The 20,563-nt window shown below is 42.0% G+C and overlaps 1 protein-coding gene across 1 annotated transcript in view; it reads right to left on the bottom strand.

The window, feature by feature from the left end:
* The window catches only part of LOC146000150 (adhesion molecule nephrin-like), a 371,365-nt gene that overhangs the window by 46,478 nt on the left and 304,324 nt on the right, over positions 1 to 20,563 (bottom strand). Inside the window, exon 9 of the mRNA XM_083137491.1 lies at positions 2,286 to 2,445. Coding sequence (XP_082993617.1) covers positions 2,286 to 2,445 — 160 coding nt within the window. The remainder of the gene's footprint in view (positions 1 to 2,285; positions 2,446 to 20,563) is intronic.

Raw genomic sequence — 20,563 nt, forward strand, 5'->3', positions numbered from 1 at the left:
CGAAGAAGCGAGCGTTAAAGCAGCAGTTGGGCAATGAAACATTATCGAAAACCCACGTGAACATGCGCAGAATACTACTCATGCGCGGCAGCCCAAAGACCCGTTTTATCTCAGGAAAAGGAAAATGCGAAAGTGTGCTGAAAAATCCTCCATACTGGCCTGATATCTCACCCTCTGATTATAATTTGCTTGGACCATTTAAGGAGTCATTGGGAGATCAATGTTTCGAGAGTGATGAGGAAGTGGAGAACTTCTAGTGCAATTGACTTCGGCACCAACCACCGTCTACCTATGCCACGAGCATTAAAGACAGTACCAATCCTGTGGCAAAGTGACTTGATTGTAGTGGATGATGAAGAAAAGGCAGCCGAATTACTCACTGCTTCGGAAAGGTAGCAGAGTTACAGAATCCTCTTAAAATTAGCCGAGGTGCATATTCCCTGGAAATGGAAATGTACAGTTTTTCCCATTATAGTAACTCTTGCAAGTACGGTGTTAGTTTCAAGATGAAATGGTTAAATTACTGTTCTGCATGGTTCTGCAACCTTCCAAGTGAACTTCTGACCAAAAGGCGAATCTTAAAGTTCTCAAGAGAAACTCTTTGCGAGATTGTGTGTTCCTTTGAAGATGCCGTTTCTCACCAGGCGGCTCCACCTGGGTATTGCAGTGATTAAGTTAATGGGAAAGTAACGGATTCCGTGTAGGGAGAGGAGAGGGAGGAACAGGTGAAAGGACAGTGCAGGCGGAGGCTTTCTTTTCATTCCCTTTCTCCACTTCCCTACGGAATTGAGGTCATCGAGATCTCCGCGGACCAAAGAAAAAAAAAGATTTGCCCTGATTGCGTATTGCTACAGACTACCGGAGGGACTGGTTGTATAAGACAGCAATGGGCTTAACGCCGACAAGGGATTTCTCCAAGGCTGGTTGGACGTTTGTTTGGTTGGGATATCGAAGCGAGGGACGTTTCTGTAAACACAATTTGTATTAGATTGAATTGCTTATGGTTGTTTGGATTGAGATGAGAATTTTGATTACCCTGAGAGGCAGGGCTTACAAATTAAAAGAAATGCCTAGATTGAATGATAGTTTCTCAAATTATTAACAGAGATACAGTATCTTAAAACAGTAACAGAGTTGCAGTCTCCCTGAACAGCATCTGAGATCGTTGTCCCCAGAACAGTATCCGGAGCCTCTGTTCTCAGAACAATAGCGGAGGTGCTTCTCAGACTAGTAACGGAGTCGCTGTGTCTCAAAACAGTAACGGAGCCACTGTCTCTCAAAACAGTAACGGAATCACTGTCTCCCAAATAGTAACGGAGTCTCGCTGCCAATCAGGACAATAACAGAGTCGCTGTTTCTCATAATAGTATCGGAGCCTCTGTATTTCAGAACAGTGAGGGAGCCTCTGTTTCTCAGACAACTAACGGAGCCTGTATCTCATAACACTAACGGAGCATCTGTATCTCAGAACACTAACGGAGAATCTGTATATCAGAACACTAACGGAGCATCTGTATCTCAGAACACTAACGGAGCATCTGCATCTCAGAACACTAACGGATCTCAGAACAGTAACTGAGCCTCTGTTTCTCGAAACAGTATGTGGGATCGTTGTCCATCAGAACAGCGCTGTCATACAGAATAGTATCCGAAGTCGCTGACTGTCAGAAAAATATTAAGCCTCTGTCTCCCAGAACAGTAACCGAATCTCGCTCTCTCAGAACAGTACCAAACGTGCAATTTTCCAAAATAGTGACAGAGTTATAGTTTCCCAAAGTAATGATGTTACTCTTGATAAGAATTAAAGAAATAGAAGTATCTGAGGACCGTAATTCCCCATACCAATAATCATATCCGAGGTTGTATTGTATAAGGGCATTCGATGCATATCTGGCCAAAAAATCACGACACATCTTCACATTCCTCCCGTAGGCACCATAGCAGTTTCCACGGTAGACTGCGTGGAATAGGAGCCGACATTTGTTGTTTCAGAAACGCTTCCCTATACAACATCCTATGTAATATATTGTGAAGCCAGAGAATCACGTGAGCGCCTGCGATCCTTACAATCATTCTTAGCTAACAATGGACTAACGGAGCAACAGTTGCAGGGCCTTGTGTCAAATCCTGTTGTGCAACACTGCATGAAAGATGCATGTAAGTGGTTTTGTGACGTTGGAAACCCGACACCGTTGCTTCCAAGCAATTGAAACATCCTTGGTACCAGCTACTTGTCAGTCTTGACCAATGAGAAATGGCAGTGAAAATAAGACAAAGTTACTTACATTTTACGCGAAAGGTGAGTTCGTTGCTTGTAGTTTCCCCCTCCTCATTGCCTGGCACGCATGCGTAGTTTCCGGCGCTTAGCCTAGTCACCCGTTGGAGCACCAGGCTCTGGTTACTTCGGATGATTCTAGCGGAGATATTGTGCGAGAGTTGGAGACCCTGAAATGTGAAGAGAAATATCAAATGTAAGTTTTTTGCTACTTTTCCCAGTCACATTAAATGCAGTCACATATGCAAGATATTTCACCATTTTAAGGAGTAAACATATTTTTATATACAGGGCATTTCACAATCATTTTAACGATGAACGTTAACAGGCTATAACCAAATTATCCTTCATGTTTCATACAGGAGTAATCAAAGCTCTTCAAAATAATTTAAGGCATTACATGGGAGATAAATTGTCCATCACTGTGAATATTCTCTTCGTTTCAAGCAATACAAGGTTTGATTTTGATTTTTTGTGAATTTTGTTCATTTTACTTCCCATTTCTGCCACTTTTGGCTGATCGCGAAGATAAAGGAACACTCACAGAGAACACCCATGCCCCAGCAATGGACAATTTGTCTATTATTCTTACCTATTTGGTGATTTTGGCGCGGGTTTATTTTGATATTTAAAATGCCTCAAACATGGGGCATCCTGAACGTTTTTACAGTTTCATCATCCTGCAATATATGCAACCCAAAGTTAAACAACGTTATTTGGGTTGCATAACTAGCAGGCTGAAGTCGTTACGATATTTCATTTTGAACTACAATTCTCAAAATCTATTTTAGTATAACATCTCACCAGTTAGTTCAATGGTAGCAGAGGAAAAAAATCCAGATTTTTGTCCTCTTTTATGTAAAATTCAAGGTGTAACTGTAACCACGGAAAAAAAAGGGACATTTTAAATATAACAATCATCATTTATTTGTTTGGAATCATAGCATAGAATCAACTTGATATCCAGTATTGACATTGTAAGTGGTAAATGTTGAACCGAATGTGTGATTTGGTGAAAATTCATGGTGGTCCTCCTTTAAGAGATTTAGACCATTGTGGCGGGAACATAAACGGTAACGTAGAAACCTTGTAATCAAGGGGTCCCGGGTTCGATACCCGGTGTAGGCACATAGTTGCTGAATTTCACTTTATACTGTAGGTATTAAGTCCCGATTAAGTGGACTGTCTGTTACATGAACTCTAAACTATATATCTTAGTAATGTTACTCTTCTCTAAGTAGCGTTACAATCGCGACGATGGGATAAGAAACCTAGAACAGGACAATCGGAAGGAAATACCCACCCATAACCCATCGGCGAAATATTTCCAGAATCTCAATGCGTTAGCATAAATCAGAAAACACTAATTAGCCAAATTCCATTTAATTTCCTTAAATTACTCCCCCTGTATATAAATGCTTACGAGATTGTCGACTCGCCCACTCACGGGATTTTCAACAAACATCTCTAACGATCGTAGCAAGCTTTTTGTAAAAGGAGCTTTCCAATAGAACTTTCTCCGCAGAGTCCTACCTAATCCAATTAAGCTAAATTTAACCTGCTCGCGGACAGAGAGAGGGAGAGAGATGTAACATCTATCAGGAAGAGAAACAATTTATCATCCTTTTGCAACAATCATAGAAAGCTTATAAACACAATGATATTAAATGCAGCAAATCTGGTAAGACTGAAATACTTTTTTTTTTTTTAAATTTATTCTCATACGAGTCAGTCCTGCTTAGACAAAGCAGTTAAAAAGTCCGTGGAAACTTCAGAGAATGGTCCGCTTGGTATACCGGTAGAAACTGCTTCTGTTGTTGTATATCTTGCTCACAATGTAGCTACATCTTTTCCCCTTGTGATTTCATTGCACTCGAGCGTATTCAACCCAAAATCAAGCCAATTCACTTGTCTGAGCCAGTCTCTTTTCAGTTTCTCCCGTTAGAACATCGTTCCACAGCCATGGACCTTTTTTTATCATCTCTCTGGCAATAAATGAGATTTTCTTTGATATTTTACCTTCAGCCATTTTTCATTCACGCTTTGAGCAAGATGTTCTTTGTGCGAGTGCCCCTTCATCAATTTCATCAAATCATTCTCATCGTCTCGATTAGGCAAAAGTGGCAGAAACGTGACGCTAAATAAATTAAATCATTCACGCCTTGTAATCCACAACATGTTTACGTTACTGCTGTAAATGCTACTAGTACCCTTCTCCAGGCACGTATCTAGAAATATATTTCGGAGGGGGGTGTCCGAACCAAGTGTCTTAATAATAATAATAATAATAAATGTGTAACTTTATTAACATTGCATTTTTATTATTACCTGAATACTTTAAAATATGGTATATGAATATAGAAATAACATCATATATTTATTACCTAGCCAAAATTTGCATAAAAACAAGGAAACTAATGTTAAAATACAGAATTGAATATTTTATTGAATATATAAAAAGGATGTTAGATCTACTTGACGAAAAGTAAAGTTGCTGATTAATATTTTATGCATTTTATCATAAGTTGTAGAGTGCACAAATCTTCTTGACTGCTGTCCTTCAAAGCAGTATGATCGCAATATAATATAATCCTTGTCTTCCAAGTCCATAGGAAATACGTACTTAACCATCAATTACAGTACCACAAATGCTAAACAGTACTTGGTAAGTCTTTCAGTTGGGGGGGACCCACCGGATCACCCTAAATACGTCCTTGATCGTCTCTTAACAAAGTTTACAGTATTTACTTTACGTTTATCTACCTGACGACATGCTCTTTGCTATGACCATAGTGTGTGTCCTCAGTGAATTATCTTAACACAACCCCCTTTCCACAGTTATTTTCTCCACCATGTCATCTCTAACCAGGCATATTTTGCATAACTTATATTATGTTCTGGTGCTTTCTCACAAGCTTGGTTGTCAAGAACGTTAGCTGGTCAACTTTCCATCTTGTCATCAAAGTTTCGGGTTTGAATCCTGGCCTGGCACAGTCTTTTTGCGAGTGCTCTTCATCAATTGCATCGAATCATCGTCACGATTAGACAAACTAGGCAGAGAAACAACGTAAATTTACAAAAATAAAAGTTTTTCCTTCCATCATCGCTAATTGTGTCTTTATGGCTTAGCCTTCTCCATTCTCATACTCGCCTACATCACATCTCAAATGCCATCTTTTCTTGTTTACTAAGGACCTACATTTAAAACCTACACACCCAATACTAATAACTTCATCATTTTCATTTTAACTCCTTACGCCCCCTCACTTGTCCATCTCATTTCTCTTCTAAATCTTTATTTTTTTATTTCATTTTCCACTGTCTTGACATTATTACGGGCATTAAATCAGTTGTAAATCGTAAGCCTTTTAGATAAATACGTACTTGAACCCAGGGTTGTTAAAAAGCCAGGAACCCATAAATTCTAATGGGTTCTATTGAATTCCGCTGCAGGTCCGGAATCTTTTCTCTCGCACAATTTAAAGGTATCTGGACAGTATTTAAATTTATCCAGAAAAAAATGTTCCTGGACCGTATTTAAATTGATCCAGAAAAAATGTTCCTGTACCGTATTTAAATTGATCCAGAAAAAAATGTTCCTGGACCGTATTTAAATTGATCCAGAAAAAATGTTCCTGTACCGTATTTAAATTGATCCAGAAAAAAATGTTCCTGGACCGTATTTAAATTGATCCAGAAAAAAATGTTCCTGGACCGTATTTAAATTGATCCAGAAAAAATGTTCCTGGACCGTATTTAAATTGATCCAGAAAAAAATGTTCCTGGACCGTATTTAAATTGATCCAGAAAAAAATGTTCCTGGACCGTATTTAAATTGATCCAGAAAAAAATGTTCCTGGACCGTATTTAAATTGATCCAGAAAAAAATGTTCCTGGACCGTATTTAAATTGATCCAGAAAAAATGTTCCTGGACCGTATTTAAATTGATCCAGAAAAAAATGTTCCTGGACCGTTTTAAATTGATCTGCATAAAAGGATCCTGGTCCGTATTTAAATTCATTCGGAAGAAAGGTTCCTGAACCGAATTGAATTTACACATAAAAAGGTTCCTTACGGTCCAGAACCCATTTACGCTAGCTGATTTTCTCCCCTGTACCGGAATTAAATTTATTTAGACGTCCTGGACCTTCACAACCCTGCCTGAAACTTTAAGCGGACTAAGGAACAGGTAATTGGAGAAGGCTGTGTAAATAACCTACATACATCTCCTATTGTTATTAGAATAATAATTTGAAAACAACTTCGGTGGAATGGTCACGTTGCACTCACGGAAGAGGCATGTTTACAGGATTCTTGTGTGGTAGCTTGATGGTAAGAGACCTTTAGGAAGACGAAGATGGATAGAAAATGTTGAGATGGGCCTGAAGGAAACTGGCAAAGACTGGATTGATCTTGCCCTAGATATTATGCCACCAAGACATCAGTAACTTGAGCCAACAATAGTCGTTATCTTCTCTTTCTTACAAATACGATGTTATACTGGTGCTATTACTGACACAGTGTGGCCAATTTAGTCTTCTTTTTTATGTGGTATTTGAATCACTTAGGGTTACCCACTGTTCCAAAATGTAGGACGCAATCACAGTTACATAGATAATATACAGGGTATTCATAAAGTCCCGGTACCATTACAAAGAAACATAGCTCGGAAACTACATGCAATAGAACAATGCTGTTGATTGCAAAATGAGCTACAACTCTCCACATTTATATGCCATACACCTCAATGTGACCCCTGTAGTTGCTCTCAGAACATGAAGGCGGTAATCCACTTCTGCCCATACACGCACCAGCATATCACCAGTTGGGATACTCTCCGTTATTCTTCTTCCAAGAGTAGCAACATCTGGGGCAGGAGTGCGATAAACACAATCTTTGACATACCTCCAGAAGAAATCCAAGAGTGTGATATCAGGAAAGCGCGGTGGCCAGGGAATAGGTCCATCACGGCCTATCCACCTGCCAGGGAAATGTTTATCCAGAAGACTTCGAACATACTTGAACTAATATCTTAGACGAACGGATTCCTGGACCAAGATTACTTCCTCCCTTCGAAGGCGAACTGGTTCCTGGATATTTTTGTAATGGTCCCGGGACTTTCTGAACACCCTTTATATCACTAGGGAAGAATTACCAAATAATGTGAAGCCTCCCCGATGGCGTAGTCGTATAGTTGGTGTTTTTAATGAAGAGGTCTCGGGTTCGAAACACATAGTGGATCGGTCTACTTATGCACAGATTGGCTAATCGCGACTGGATCCACAGTTTAAAGTGCCTATGTGCCTGCGCAGGGCATCGAACCTGCGAAAAGGCGACAACGTTACCATTACGCTATCGAAATGAACACATCATATGTTATTTCCAGTTGTAGTGTTTCTTCCAAGCGATAGTGAAACATTTTATTAGGATCAGAATCTCTTGTCGGACTAATTACCATTTTATTTTATTTCTCAAGCATTGCATTTTTATTATAAGTTTTAATCGTCGTCTTTAGGGGTGATCACTTAATTTTAGACATTATCTCTAGGGGTGATCACTTAATTTTAGACATCGCGATTGGGGTATTCACTTAATGAAATGAACTACTGTGATAATTCATCAAGGATGATCTCCTAATTTTAGATTTAAAGAGTGATATTCTTCAATATTCTTCAAAGGAGATGATTGCTATTTAGTCTTGTCATTTGACAAACTATTATTGGCCCGGGACGTTATGTTATAACATATTTTTCAATTGGCTTCGGATCTAATATTGGGGTGAGATCTTTACATATCTGATGAAAATCAGCCGAAATAGACAAACTTGACAAAGCATATTTTGACATACACCAATTTCGCGTTTAACAACATATTTCTTCAATTTTGTTGTAATAAGACATATTTCTGTATAATCTCGTAATTCTCTCGCACATAATCGTTTATTTCATATTTTTTTCTTAGTAGCTTTAGCACAACGGATAGTTCATATTGTCGATGGCAGGATATGGAAATTGCGGAGGAAGAAAGGTGCCGTCTTTTCTTAGTAGAGAACAATATAATACCCCACTTTTTTCCCCCCGCTGACAATTGATAGCCATGCAAACATTATTGAGGCAAAATGTTCTCTCTCACTTTTGCACGGGAAGTAAAGAAGTTCTCATTTCTTTGCCTTTTTCACTTTTCACAAAAATCAGTCAAAAGTAAAAATAACATTCGGTACATTACAGCCCCTACTCTACATACTATATCGGGTATGGGAGAAATTCGAGAGTACTGTTGTGCATATTTTTGGCTTTACTGGGAATATTTCTGCATTTTTCTGACATATTTGTAATTTTTCATTACATATTTTCCAATTTATATGACATAATTACATACATATTTTACAGTTTTATAGGACATAAAGTCTCGGGCCCTAATTATTAGTTTTAATGTCTCTAGGGCATCCTCCCCTTAATACACCCATAATTAACATTCCATTGTTTTGGAGGTTGGATATTGGAGTCATCTTAGAAAGCATAGCGACAACAAGTACCGTTAACTTAAGATACGCTGCATCATTTTTTCACGGCGATATTATGAACAATACTCTGCCATAGAAGTGGCAAGTGTTGAGAGGTGTCAACAATTAGAGAAATGCGAGCGTTAGGGCAAAGTATGCTTCGCGAAAAAGTTACGTCACTGGAATTTACGCCATTAATTACGGTTTAATGACCATTTTTCAGAAAAAAAAAGTGTTTCGAATTTTGCGCCGAGAATTCTGGAAGTTAGTTCGGTCTCACTTTCCCGTCGACGTTCTTGCTCGCTCCTGGAATGGGAGGTAGGGTTGTCCTGACGCGAGGTCCCACCTCCAGAGTTTCACATACAGATCGTTAGCAACAGAGAGAGCTTTGTCGTTCGTTGTTTCCCGAAAGAGAGGGGGCACAGGAGTGTCATTCCTCTCGTCTTTGAAACGACGCCGCACCGTGACAAAATGCATTTTGAAACTTGCCGTTCTGGGTGGCGCGAGAGAAAAAAAACTGGGTAAAGTTAAAGGGGACGGCTTTGTAGAGGGCGACAAAGGTCGTGTTTTGTCGGTGGGATGAATAGGAAGGGACAAGTGTAGTTTTACGTAAAGTTAGCAAAATATTCAGGAGTCGATATCATCCGGATCACAACGAACAGGGCAATGTAAGGATGGAAAAAGTGTTTTTGAAGTCCGGTGGAGGATTGGGCTGTAGAGGCTAGTGACTGAAGATACCAATGCCATCTTCCGTTGGCGTTCTCATCGTTAATAGGGCTACATGGGGTGGCAGTGCATTCTAGTAACTGCATCCATACGAGCAACGAGGTACTGGCGCCTAGATATACAGCGTGGTTCAAATGTCTTTTAACACCCTGTCTAAAATGTTAATGAGTTAGACTGGGTAAAATTGGCCATGATAGAAACAGATTAGATGTGCTCCAAGCGGACGTCAGCCATATTGGCGGCCGCCATATTGAATTCAACTCATTTTTTTTTAAATGGGAAGGGGAGTGATATATGAAATCAGGTTAAACTTTCACGAGAAATGCAATGGTGAAGGCTTTTTGACGTATTTTTAACCAGTAAAATGGTTATGACTGCTTGATTGTATCAAATGTCTTATTTCCAAGGTGTGGAAAAACAGTGCCTGAATGCTCATAACGCCTGAGGATAGCATTGAGATGGTACACTGCTGTCTGGGAAGAGAAGTTCACGTGCCATGATTCTAATCAATAACGCACCAAACAAGATCCAGTGTCGCACGTGACAGTTGAACAATTGTCCAAAAGTTTCGGGAGACAGGATCAGTCAACGAAAGGCGACTATCAGAACGTCCCAGAACTTCCGCCAGAACAGCGGTCCTGGCTTCATTTGCAAAGTCCCCAAACCGTAGCCGACTATCACAAGAATGTTGTATTATTCAATCATTCGGACCTTGCTGCTTGCAATGCTATCACACATACTACGTTGCAAAATGTTCTGCGTGCGTGGGAGAGCATGTGTGTGCATTCAGGGACAAGGGCAGCACATTGAGCAGGTTTTGAAAGGTGCTAGATACGGTCATAAGTTTTCACTGGTTAAAGATACACCGTAAAAACCTTAACCATTGCATTTCTCGTGAAATTCTAGCATGACTTGATATATCATATATTATTGTTTTGACGTATAGTCATCCGCAATAAAAATTGGGTGCGTGGCGTTGTGTATTGCCTAACTGTACGGCGATAAGCGAACTCTTCATTGGTAACATATATAAACAACGCAATGCAAGAAAGTGAATATTTCAAGATCTATAGCCGCGACGGCCTAGGATCCGGCAGTGACCCTCTGTTGCCGCGTTTACCTAGGAAGGAACTCGCGGTCAAACAACCAATTAGGCGTATTGCTTGGTCAAAAACCGACAACCATACAAGTCCCCCTCCCCAAAGCAGCCAGCAGGGAAACAGGATTATGTCAAAATAACCGTTAGACACCGTTGGTACGGCGGCCGAAGAATAGGTGTTCCCTTTTTATTCCTGGCGACTGTACAAGCGGAACAAGAGAGGATTTCAAACGTGTCACGTAAAACTACTCCTTACACGAGACAAGCAGAACTTCTATTAAGTTTTCCAATAACGCTTAACGGATAGCATCGATCTATACAGCTTCAAAAGCTGCATCTTACGCACCCGTACCTCGCAGATGCGTGGATATTGGATATGCCCAGAGCATCCTGTTTGTTTATGCCCGACATCTGGCGGGGACTGCGCGTACCTTTACGCCGCCGGCGTTTGTTTACAACTTGATTTATGACATCACACCCGGAGGACGCGCATCTTCATCTTACGGCGCCTCTGGGAGCGAGTTTGTCTCTTTCTTACGGACGCTGCGCTGGGACGCCACGCTCGCTCCGCGCGAATTGTGTCGACTGGGCGGGGAAGTTATGTATACGTTATGTCGACAAGAATCGTAATTGAAAATTTCCACCCGTAAATTTATCTCCTGGATATGCTCTGTCACAGCAATTGCAGGGAGTTTTATGGCCGGGGAGGACGTTTCTCTCTCTCGCAGCTTCGGCTTTTATTCCGCCATTGTCGTGCCAGCTAGCGTCCCGTTACGAGTGCTCCCCTTTCAAAAACGCGTTACGGCAACCATACGGCAAGTGGTAACTGCACTTTATCCCCTCTCGTAAGCTTCTGTGGATGCAGTCTATTCGTATTCACTCCCATAGTGCAGTCAGTAAATTGCGAACGCACTTGGTACTTTTACGATTTTGCACTCGCTACGATGATCGCGACGATGTGGATGATTAGATGTAATTGATGGAAAATCGCAAATACATCATGCAAAAGCTCGAACCCGTCAAGGTACCAAGACGTCAACCTTTCGTCCACGTAGCACACCCCACTAAACGAAATCCTGCAGGCCAACAACGCTCAGGCGTCTAGACCTACAGCCAGGATGATAATCCGGGGTGCTGTGTTGTGTTGTTTATATACGCGTGCCATTATTCCTTCATAAAACTCATCAACATTCATCCTCATCTTCGCGATTAGGCAATGGTGGAAGAAAAGGAAAGTAAAAAAACAAATTAAATTTTCTCGCGAGTGTACAATCACGATCGCAAGTAAGTTTGTGCGTGTGTATGCATCTCCATTAGGTTTCGGATTAGATTCACCGTCGCGGCTTATTTCACATAACTTTTCTGCCTCTGTAGGCTACCCGCGACGACGATGATGAATGAAGATTAGATGAAAGTATACTCGCATGTCCACACGAGGCCATTACAGTACCGCCGGGACAGGAACCGGCGCGGAGACCGCCGTTATGGCAGTGACCCTCTGTTGCCGCGTTTACCTGCGAAGGAACTCGCGGTCAAGCAGCCAAATTACGGCCACCGCTTGGGCAAGAGCCGACAACGTTAAGATTCCCCCTCCCCAAAGCAGCCGTTAGGGAAACAGGATGTTGTCAAAGTAACCGCGCTGAGATTGCACACTGGTTAGTACGGCGCCTCCACTGTAGTTTGCCCGTCTCCAACTGTTCCCTTTTTTGCACGTGTTTATTGAATCGCCCTGTATATTGGATTCTTCATTTGCTATTGATTCACGAATTATCATCTCTACAGGAAGTGCATACGAATACGAATGCTACAAAAGCTACAAGCATTAGAATAAGAGAGGTGCTAAAGATAAAATAGAATCAAAAGCAAAATCTGGAACAAGAACTAAAGGAATAGGGAAGAGCAGGGCGTTGTGCAAACACAAGATGCCCTGGACTCGAATGGAGAAATCCATCCCCAAAGGTCGACCCCTCAGCAGAATAGAAGGACCAAAAAGGTAAAAAAATCTTATAGATAGAAAACACCGTTGTTAGTCCTTGGGAAGTAGTCTTTTTTTGTTCGGTCCAATACACCCTTTGTGATGGAAATATTGACCAATCAGGTTCCTCTTTTTTTTCTCCCCCCTCCCACTTCAAAAGAATTGCCAGTCAAGCTATGCTCGGCTGCTAGCAGGAGTCGGAATTTTAACCTTCCTTTTATTTTTCTTCTCGTTTGTTTTAGATTCACTTCTTTCTTTTTTCCCCTTCCTTTTATTGCTAAGGGAGGACGGACGCTCCGGTAGGTATTTCTGGGGGGCAAAACGCCCGCCGGGGAGCGGAAGGGGGTCACCTACCAAATTGGGGAAGGGTAGAATGGAAATCGCTTGCTGCTGAATCAATATCATTTCTTTCCCCTTTTTCTGCGACATTCCTCAACTTTGAGAAACTGAGGAAATCTGAGGGACAGATGAGAGACGATGGACTTGCATGAAGAGTGGATGGAGAAACTAAAATAAGGAAAAAGAGATCGAGTCGCAAACTGGCTGTACGGAGAAGCATAGGGTTTCTACAAAAGAACTTAGGGGGTTTAACAAATCATAAAGTAAATAATTAGATAGAAGCATACTGTTTTCCAAGCACGTTTAGGAGCTGAAAGGTTTCTGTTTATGCAGTGGTGTGCCCAGAATTTTGGAAAGGGAGGGTTAAGTATACTTTTTGTATTAGTTTTGTTATCTCTTTCTGCCTTTGAGATTTTTTAGGAATACTGGTCCAAAGGGGTTAAGCCCACCCACTAAAACCCCCTTGGGCACGCCACTGATTAGTTGGCACGCCTGGAGGAGGGGAAATTTTAATCGCAATATGATCGTGTAGCGTTAGATGTTCATTGGAAGAGGAAAACCGATACCATGGCCACCACGAACTCCTGACCTCACACCCCTTGACCATTTTATGTGAGGATTTGTTAATAACTTTGTATGCCTAAGAAAATTAGTCTTTCGTCAACCACAAAAGGAGAGAGAGTGAGAGGGAGAAAGAGAATAAAGATAAGGAACGTAAAAGAGAGAGAGAGAGAGAGAGAGAGAGAGAGTGTAAAAGCAAGACGGAGAGGAAGAGTGAAAGGGGAGACTGAGAGATAGAGTGGAAAGATGGGGAGAGATATAGTGAAAAGAGGGGGAGAGATATAATGAAAAGAGGGGAAGAGAAGGAGTGAAAGAGAGAGAGAAAGTGAAAGAGAACGAATGTAAAAGAAACACAGAGTGACAGAAAGAGAGGCAGAAAGAAAGAGTAAGAGAGGGAGAGAAGGGAGAAAGAGCGAGGGATGGAAAGAGTGAAAAGAGAGAGAAAATTGTGACCGAGGGGACGACGGAGATAGTGAAAAAAATGAAACCAACAGGAGAAGGTACTCTCTAGTGTAGCGCAATGCAAAACCATTTAATTTTCCTCACTGGGAATGAGACTCCTCCTCCACGCGGTATGTTCCTCCTCAAAAACATTCATCCCAGAATTTTGCTCCATCTAGGCAAAGTAAAATTTCCAAGGAAAGCCATAAGCTTTTACAGTGTAGAAGTATGTGCGAACACAATTTTCCTTCACACAGTATTGTAGAGCATTTGCATACATTATTTTCTGCAAACTAAATTCTAGTTCATATTTGAACTTCCCTTTCATTTCGTCGCAGTTCAATCAACAGCAATGTACGAGGGCAAATCAAAAAGTCTTTGCGCCAATTTTTTTTCAACCGAAATAATAAACATGCAGGGACATAACAATATAGGATAGCGGTCTTCGCTTAGTCGTTACAAATCAACCTGTGTCCTGCTAGAATACCCCAAGGATTATTGAACGTTATCGTAAACACAACAGAAAACATTGTCCGCTTGGATGCAATTGTGAAAGCGGAAGGACATTTCTCGAGGCGGATGAGGAAGCCCCTCCCACTCATTGTCATGAAGGTCTTCTCGGCCATTTTCGAACTTACACCACCACCACCGCACACTTCTCAAAGCGAGACACTTGTTCCCATACGTCGGCTGCATTTCCCTATGGATCTCTATGGGCGTTCGTCCCTTGCTGCATAGAAAACGAATAACACTTCGCTGCTCATACGACGTGGACGTGTTCAGTACTACAGCCATCTTTGCAAACTGACAGCAGCGCCGTGCCGCGGAGCAGCCGAAAGTTAACGCTGGGCAGTTCCAATAAAAACGTATTTAATTGAATGTATATCTCGGTTTCTCATTCACACTAATATTTCGGCTGAAAAAAAATTGGGGCAAATACTTTTCGATTTTCCTTCGCATTTCATCAAGCCATCACGTCTAATCCTGTTCCTAGCACATTGTTTCAAGTACCGTACAACATGCACAGCAAGGCAGGGGGATGAAAGAAGGAGGGAAGGAGAGATAGGTGGAGAGAGGGGAAAGATGGAAGAGAGTAAGAGACAGGAAGATACAGTGAGAGAGGAAGGAAAGAAGGAAGAGAAAGAGACATAAGATAGATAGAGAGAGAGAGAGAGAGAGAGAGAGAGAGTGAAAAGAAGGAAGTGAGAGAGAGAACAAAGGTAGAGAGAGAGAGAGAGAAGAAGGAAGAGAGAAAGAGAACAAAGGTAGAGAGAGAGAGGGGTGAGGAAGAAGGAAGTGAAAGAGACAAAAAGGTAGAGAGAGTGAAAAGAAGGAAGAGCAAGAAAACAAAGGTAGAGAGAGAGGGGTGAGGCAGAAAGAAGAGAAGGAGACAAAAAGGTAGAGAGAGAGAGAGAGAGAGAGAGAGAGAGAGAGAGAGAGAGAGAGAGAGAGAGAGAGAGAGAGAGAGAGAGAGAGAGAGAGAGAGAGAGAGAGAGAGAGAGAGTGAAAAGAAGGAAGAGAGAAAGAGAACAAAGGTAGAGAGAGAGAGGGGTGAGGCAGAAGGAAGAGAAGGAGACAAAAAGGTAGAGAGAGTGAAAAGAAGGAAGAGCAAGAAAACAAAGGTAGAGAGAGAGGGGTGAGGCAGAAAGAAGAGAAGGAGACAAAAAGGTAGAGAGAGAGAGAGAGAGAGAGAGAGAGAGAGAGAGAGAGAGAGAGAGAGAGAGAGAGAGAGAGTGAAAAGAAGGAAGAGAGAAAGAGAACAAAGGTAGAGAGAGAGAGGGGTGAGGCAGAAGGAAGAGAAGGAGACAAAAAGGTAGAGAGAGAGAGAACAAAGGTAGAGACAGAGGGAACAAAGGTAGAGAGAGACGGGTGAGGAAGAAGGAAGAGAAAGAAACAAATTTATAGAGAGTGAGAAAGAGGAAATAAGGAAGAGATAAAGAAACAGAAAGGTAGAGAGATAGAGGAATTATTATAAGAGAAGAAAAGTGAATTAAAGTCCGTCCAGAGATCAATATATCAGTCCATTAGCTCAAAAATGCCAAAATTTTAAACTTCGCTCGAAAAAACTTCTAAACCTCTTGAAATTGAAAGAAATGAGGGCGTTTTCACTTTCACTCCACTTTCTTCCAAGAGCATCACCTGTGAAAGAATGACAGCATAAAGAGCAGATGTGTTAAAGCTCTGCGAAAAAGCGTCGCTGACGTAACTTAGCCAGCAGTTTAGAACGACGACATAAAGCGAGATAACCACAGAGATGAATAGAAATCTCCCCCTTTCCCCCTTGCTTAATCTGCGAGTAAGGAACCATGGTTTCCGAGTGTCTTTAACAGTCCCTGCATAAAGAGAAAGTAGTCCTTCCTTGCTGAGAATCCTTCCACGAAGACATCTTGGTTTGTTTTCGCGGTCCCGTGAACCTTTTGGCGGAGATTGATCATAGGGACAATTGGACCACAGCATCCTTCCGCTCTCCCAGATGAATCTCTTTGTTCCCCGACGTCTCCGGCCCCACCTGCGCCCGACGCCTCCTTCGGCTGCGCCTTACAGAGAGAAGACGCTGACGGGGCGAAGGATCGGGGGAAAGGGGGGGTTGGGGGAGGTATGTGCAGGCCAATTAAATCGGGCATGGTCACGTGACGCGACAGGAAATGAGCAGCTTCCCAATTTCCGGCTCGGCAAAAGCCAAATGGCCTTTGCAAACGTGCATACAATATCAGCGACCTCACTGGTTTCGGCCCCTTCCACAGCTGGAAGCAATATCGATGTTGCCAGCCCATTAAATATTTCTCTAAATGTGGACACGGGCTGGATTCTGCACAGCTCTTTTTCCCCCTCATAGGTTTTGGCCATACAAATTGACTTTTGCGATGTTCCAACGTTCACTGTTGCTAATAGGAATATATTTTGAAATTGTGTACTCCCATATTTGAATTTCATTTATGATGATTACACACAGATTCGCCTGAGCATTTCTTTCTACATATACTAAATTCCTATCTAAATGCTTCCTCTTCGCCAGTTCGTTGTTCTAATCCAGAAAGTCTGTTCATAGAACATTGTTGTAACCACGGTACAACACACAGAGTAAGGCAGGGAGGAATGAAAGATGGAAGAGAAGAGACCAGATGGAAAGAGATACAGAAAGGTGTAGTAGAGAGATAGGAAAGACTGAAGAGAGACAGAAAGGTATAGTAGAGAGATGGGAAAGAGGGAAGAGAGACAGAAAGGTGTAGTAGAGAGATAGGAAAGAGGGAAGAGATACAGAAAGGTGTAGTAGAGAGATAGGAAAGAGTGAAGAGAGACAGAAAGGTGTAGTAGAGAGATAGGAAAGAGTGAAGAGAGACAGAAAGGTGTAGTAGAGAGATAGGAAAGAGGGAAGAGAGACAGAAAGGTGTAGTAGAGAGATAAGAAAGAGTGAAAAGAGACAGAAAGGTGTAGTAGAAAGATAGGAAAGAGGGAAGAGAGACAGAAAGGTGTAGTAGAGAGATAGGAAAGAAGGTAGAAAGAGACAGAAAGTTAGAGGTTGAGAGAAGGAATTAATAGATACAAAAAGGTAGATAGACAGAAAGAAAGAAGAGATAAATGGAAAAGTACAGAGAGAGAGGGGGGGAGGAAAGACAGAAGATGAAAGAGGAAGGAGAGAGGGATAGAATGATCAACAGATATGAAGAAGAGATGGGGAAGAAGAAAGGAGGAAACAAAGACGAAGGGATGAAGGAAGGGAGAGATAGAGGGGAAGGTAGGAAGACAAAAAGGGAGGAAATAAGGAAGGAGAGAGAGAGAGAGGAGGAAGAGATCGGGAGAGGCGAGGATTATGAGGAAAAGTAAAGAGACAAAGTGAGAGACACGATGAGGAGGAGAAGAGAGGGAGAGAGGGGGAGAGAGGGTCATATCTACTCTGAACTTGATCCTAACTTTGAAATTCTAATCATGTAATTTTCAAATCTTTATTCTGTCAATTAAAATCCTCTGTAGACGTGTAGGGAAGTTTCTGCATACAATTCACAGAGACGTGCACGTAGTATTTCCCCAAATACATTTTGCCTGTGGCAACCAATGAAATATTTACACAAATTCAAAAGAGTTATAGAAACTAACGCATCTTGTTGTAGCCATGAGATATAGGGTTTCAGCAACTAAATTACCAGATAAATTATATGAAAATGCAACTGAAAGGGGATGTTTTTCCTAGGAATTTTGATGAAGTGTTTTCTGACGTCTGCACTCTCTGCTCCTATCACTGCCTGTCTCCTGCGGGCTGTTAACTCCGCAACTCTCTCTAACTCATTTCTCCTCCACGCAAAATTAACAGATTGTTTGAGGAGCAGAACAGCAGTTTCGAACTTCCAGCCATGAATGGAAGATTCCAGACATTTCACTCTCTCCAGTAGAAGCTTCTCTCTTCAGACGTCCGACGCACTTCTCCGGAGCGTTTGGTCCAGCTGATTCCATTCGGACTAGACGGTTCTCGAGGGTTGGCAAAACTGCCCAGCCTCCCTCAGGATCGGAGCAAGATTAAAGCGATACAAGTCGCTTAGGGTCTCGTAATGCCTCGGATTAGATAGGGGGGATGGAATGAAGTGATGTAAGGTAAACTCGTTACTTGCAACATGTTAATTATTAAGGGACGAAGTTCGGCGATAAGAAAAGTCAATAAGTAGATTCCGTAATCGACAACGTTTAGCAAGATAAGGGCGCGGTGCAGACACTGAAAATAGAGTTGCAGCATCTGAAAGCAGAGTTGCAGGCGCTGAAAGAGAGTTCCAGACGCTGAAATCAGAGTTTCATGTGCTGAATTCAGATTTTCAGTGTTTCATGTGCTAAAGCAGCGATACAAGTACTGAAAGCATAGTTGCAGGCGCTGAGAGCAGTAGTACAGGTGCTGAAAACAGTTTCGTATGCTGAAAGCAGCGGCGCAGGTGCTGAAATCAGAGTTTGATGTACTTAAAGCAGCGGTGCAGGTGCTGAAATCAGAGTTTGATGTACTGAAAGCAGCGGTGCAGGTGCTGAAATCAGAGTTTGATGTACTGAAAGCAGCGGTGCAGGTGCTGAAATCAGAGTTTGATGTACTGAAAGCAGCGGTGCAGGTGCTGAAATCAGAGTTTGATGTACTAAAAGCAGCGGTGAAGGTGCTGAAATCAGAGTTTGATGTACTGAAAGCAGCGGTGCAGGTGCTGAAATCAGAGTTTGATGTGCTGAAAGCAGTGGTGAAGGTGCTGAAATCAGCGGTACGGGTGCTGAAATCAGAGTTTGATGTACTGAAAGCAGCGGTGCAGGTGCTGAAATCAGAGTTTGATGTACTAAAAGCAGCGGTGAAGGTGCTGAAATCAGAGTTTGATGTACTGAAAGCAGCGGTGCAGGTGCTGAAATCAGAGTTTGATGTGCTGAAAGCAGCGGTGAAGGTGCTGAAATCAGAGTTTGATGTACTAAAAGCAGCGGTGAAGGTGCTGAAATCAGAGTTTGATGTACTGAAAGAAGCGGTGCAGGTGCTGAAATCAGAGTTTGATGTACTGAAAGCAGCGGTGCAGGTGCTGAAATCAGAGTTTGATGTACTAAAAGCAGCGGTGCAGGTGCTGAAATCAGAGTTTGATGTACTAAAAGCAACGGTGAAGGGGCTGAAATCAGAGTTTGATGTACTAAAAGCAGCGGTGCAGGTGCTGAAATCAGAGTTTGATGTACTAAAAGCAGTGGTGAAGGTGCTGAAATCATAGTTTGATGTACTGAAAGCAGCGGTGCAGGTGCTGAAATCAGAGTTTGATGTGCTGAAAGCAGTGGTGAAGGTGCTGAAATCAGCGGTACGGGTGCTGAAATCAGTGTTTCATGTGCTAGAAACAAAGTTGGAGGTGCTGAAAAAGGGAGTTGCAGGAGCTGAAATCAGAGTTTTAATGTTTCATGTGCTGAAAGTAGCGGTACAAGTACTGAAAGCATAGTTGCGGGCACTGAAAGCAGTAGTACAGGTGCTGAAATCCGAGTTTCGTATGCTGAAAGCAGCGATGCAAGTGCTGATATCAGAATTTTATGTGCTGAAATCAGCTGTACATGTGCTGCAAACAGAGTTGTAGGCGCTGAAAGATAGTTGCAGATGCTGAAATCAGAGTTTCGGTGTTTCATGTGCTGAAAGCAGCGGTGCAAGTACTGAAAGAATAGTTGCAGGAGCTGAAAGCAGGAAAACTGACAGTAAATCCTGTATTACACACTTACACGGACGGAGACGTTTTGTTTTAAGAATGCACTGAAGGAAACAATTGCACAAACAAAATTTTAGAAAAGCTACAAGAAGCTTTCTTTCTAACGTGTTGGACACGTGCCAGTTCACGTTTCGACAAGGAAGGAAGGCAAAAAACCCTAGTGTCTCTTTATTATTCTGACAAGAAGTTGAAGGGGATAGTTTTAACAGTTTGGCAGTAAGAATTGTAGCTTTCCTGGCAACGTGATTCGAACAAACGTTCCAGGGTTACCAATAAGGTTAATTCGGCGTTAGCGTCCAGCGTTTCGAGCATATGCATTACTCTCACGTACATGGGAGACCAAGTATAATGTAAAAATCTAAACTTCGCCGTTTCATACGCACGTACGTACTTGTTAGAATTGTTATGACAGTACAGCGGAGGAACCATCATGATTTGTGCAGTTTGAAAGCATAAAGT

This window comes from Lepisma saccharinum, chromosome 16 (genome assembly GCF_977018435.1).
Source record: "Lepisma saccharinum chromosome 16, izLepSacc3.1, whole genome shotgun sequence".
Taxonomy (NCBI): Eukaryota; Metazoa; Arthropoda; class Insecta; order Zygentoma; family Lepismatidae; genus Lepisma; species Lepisma saccharinum.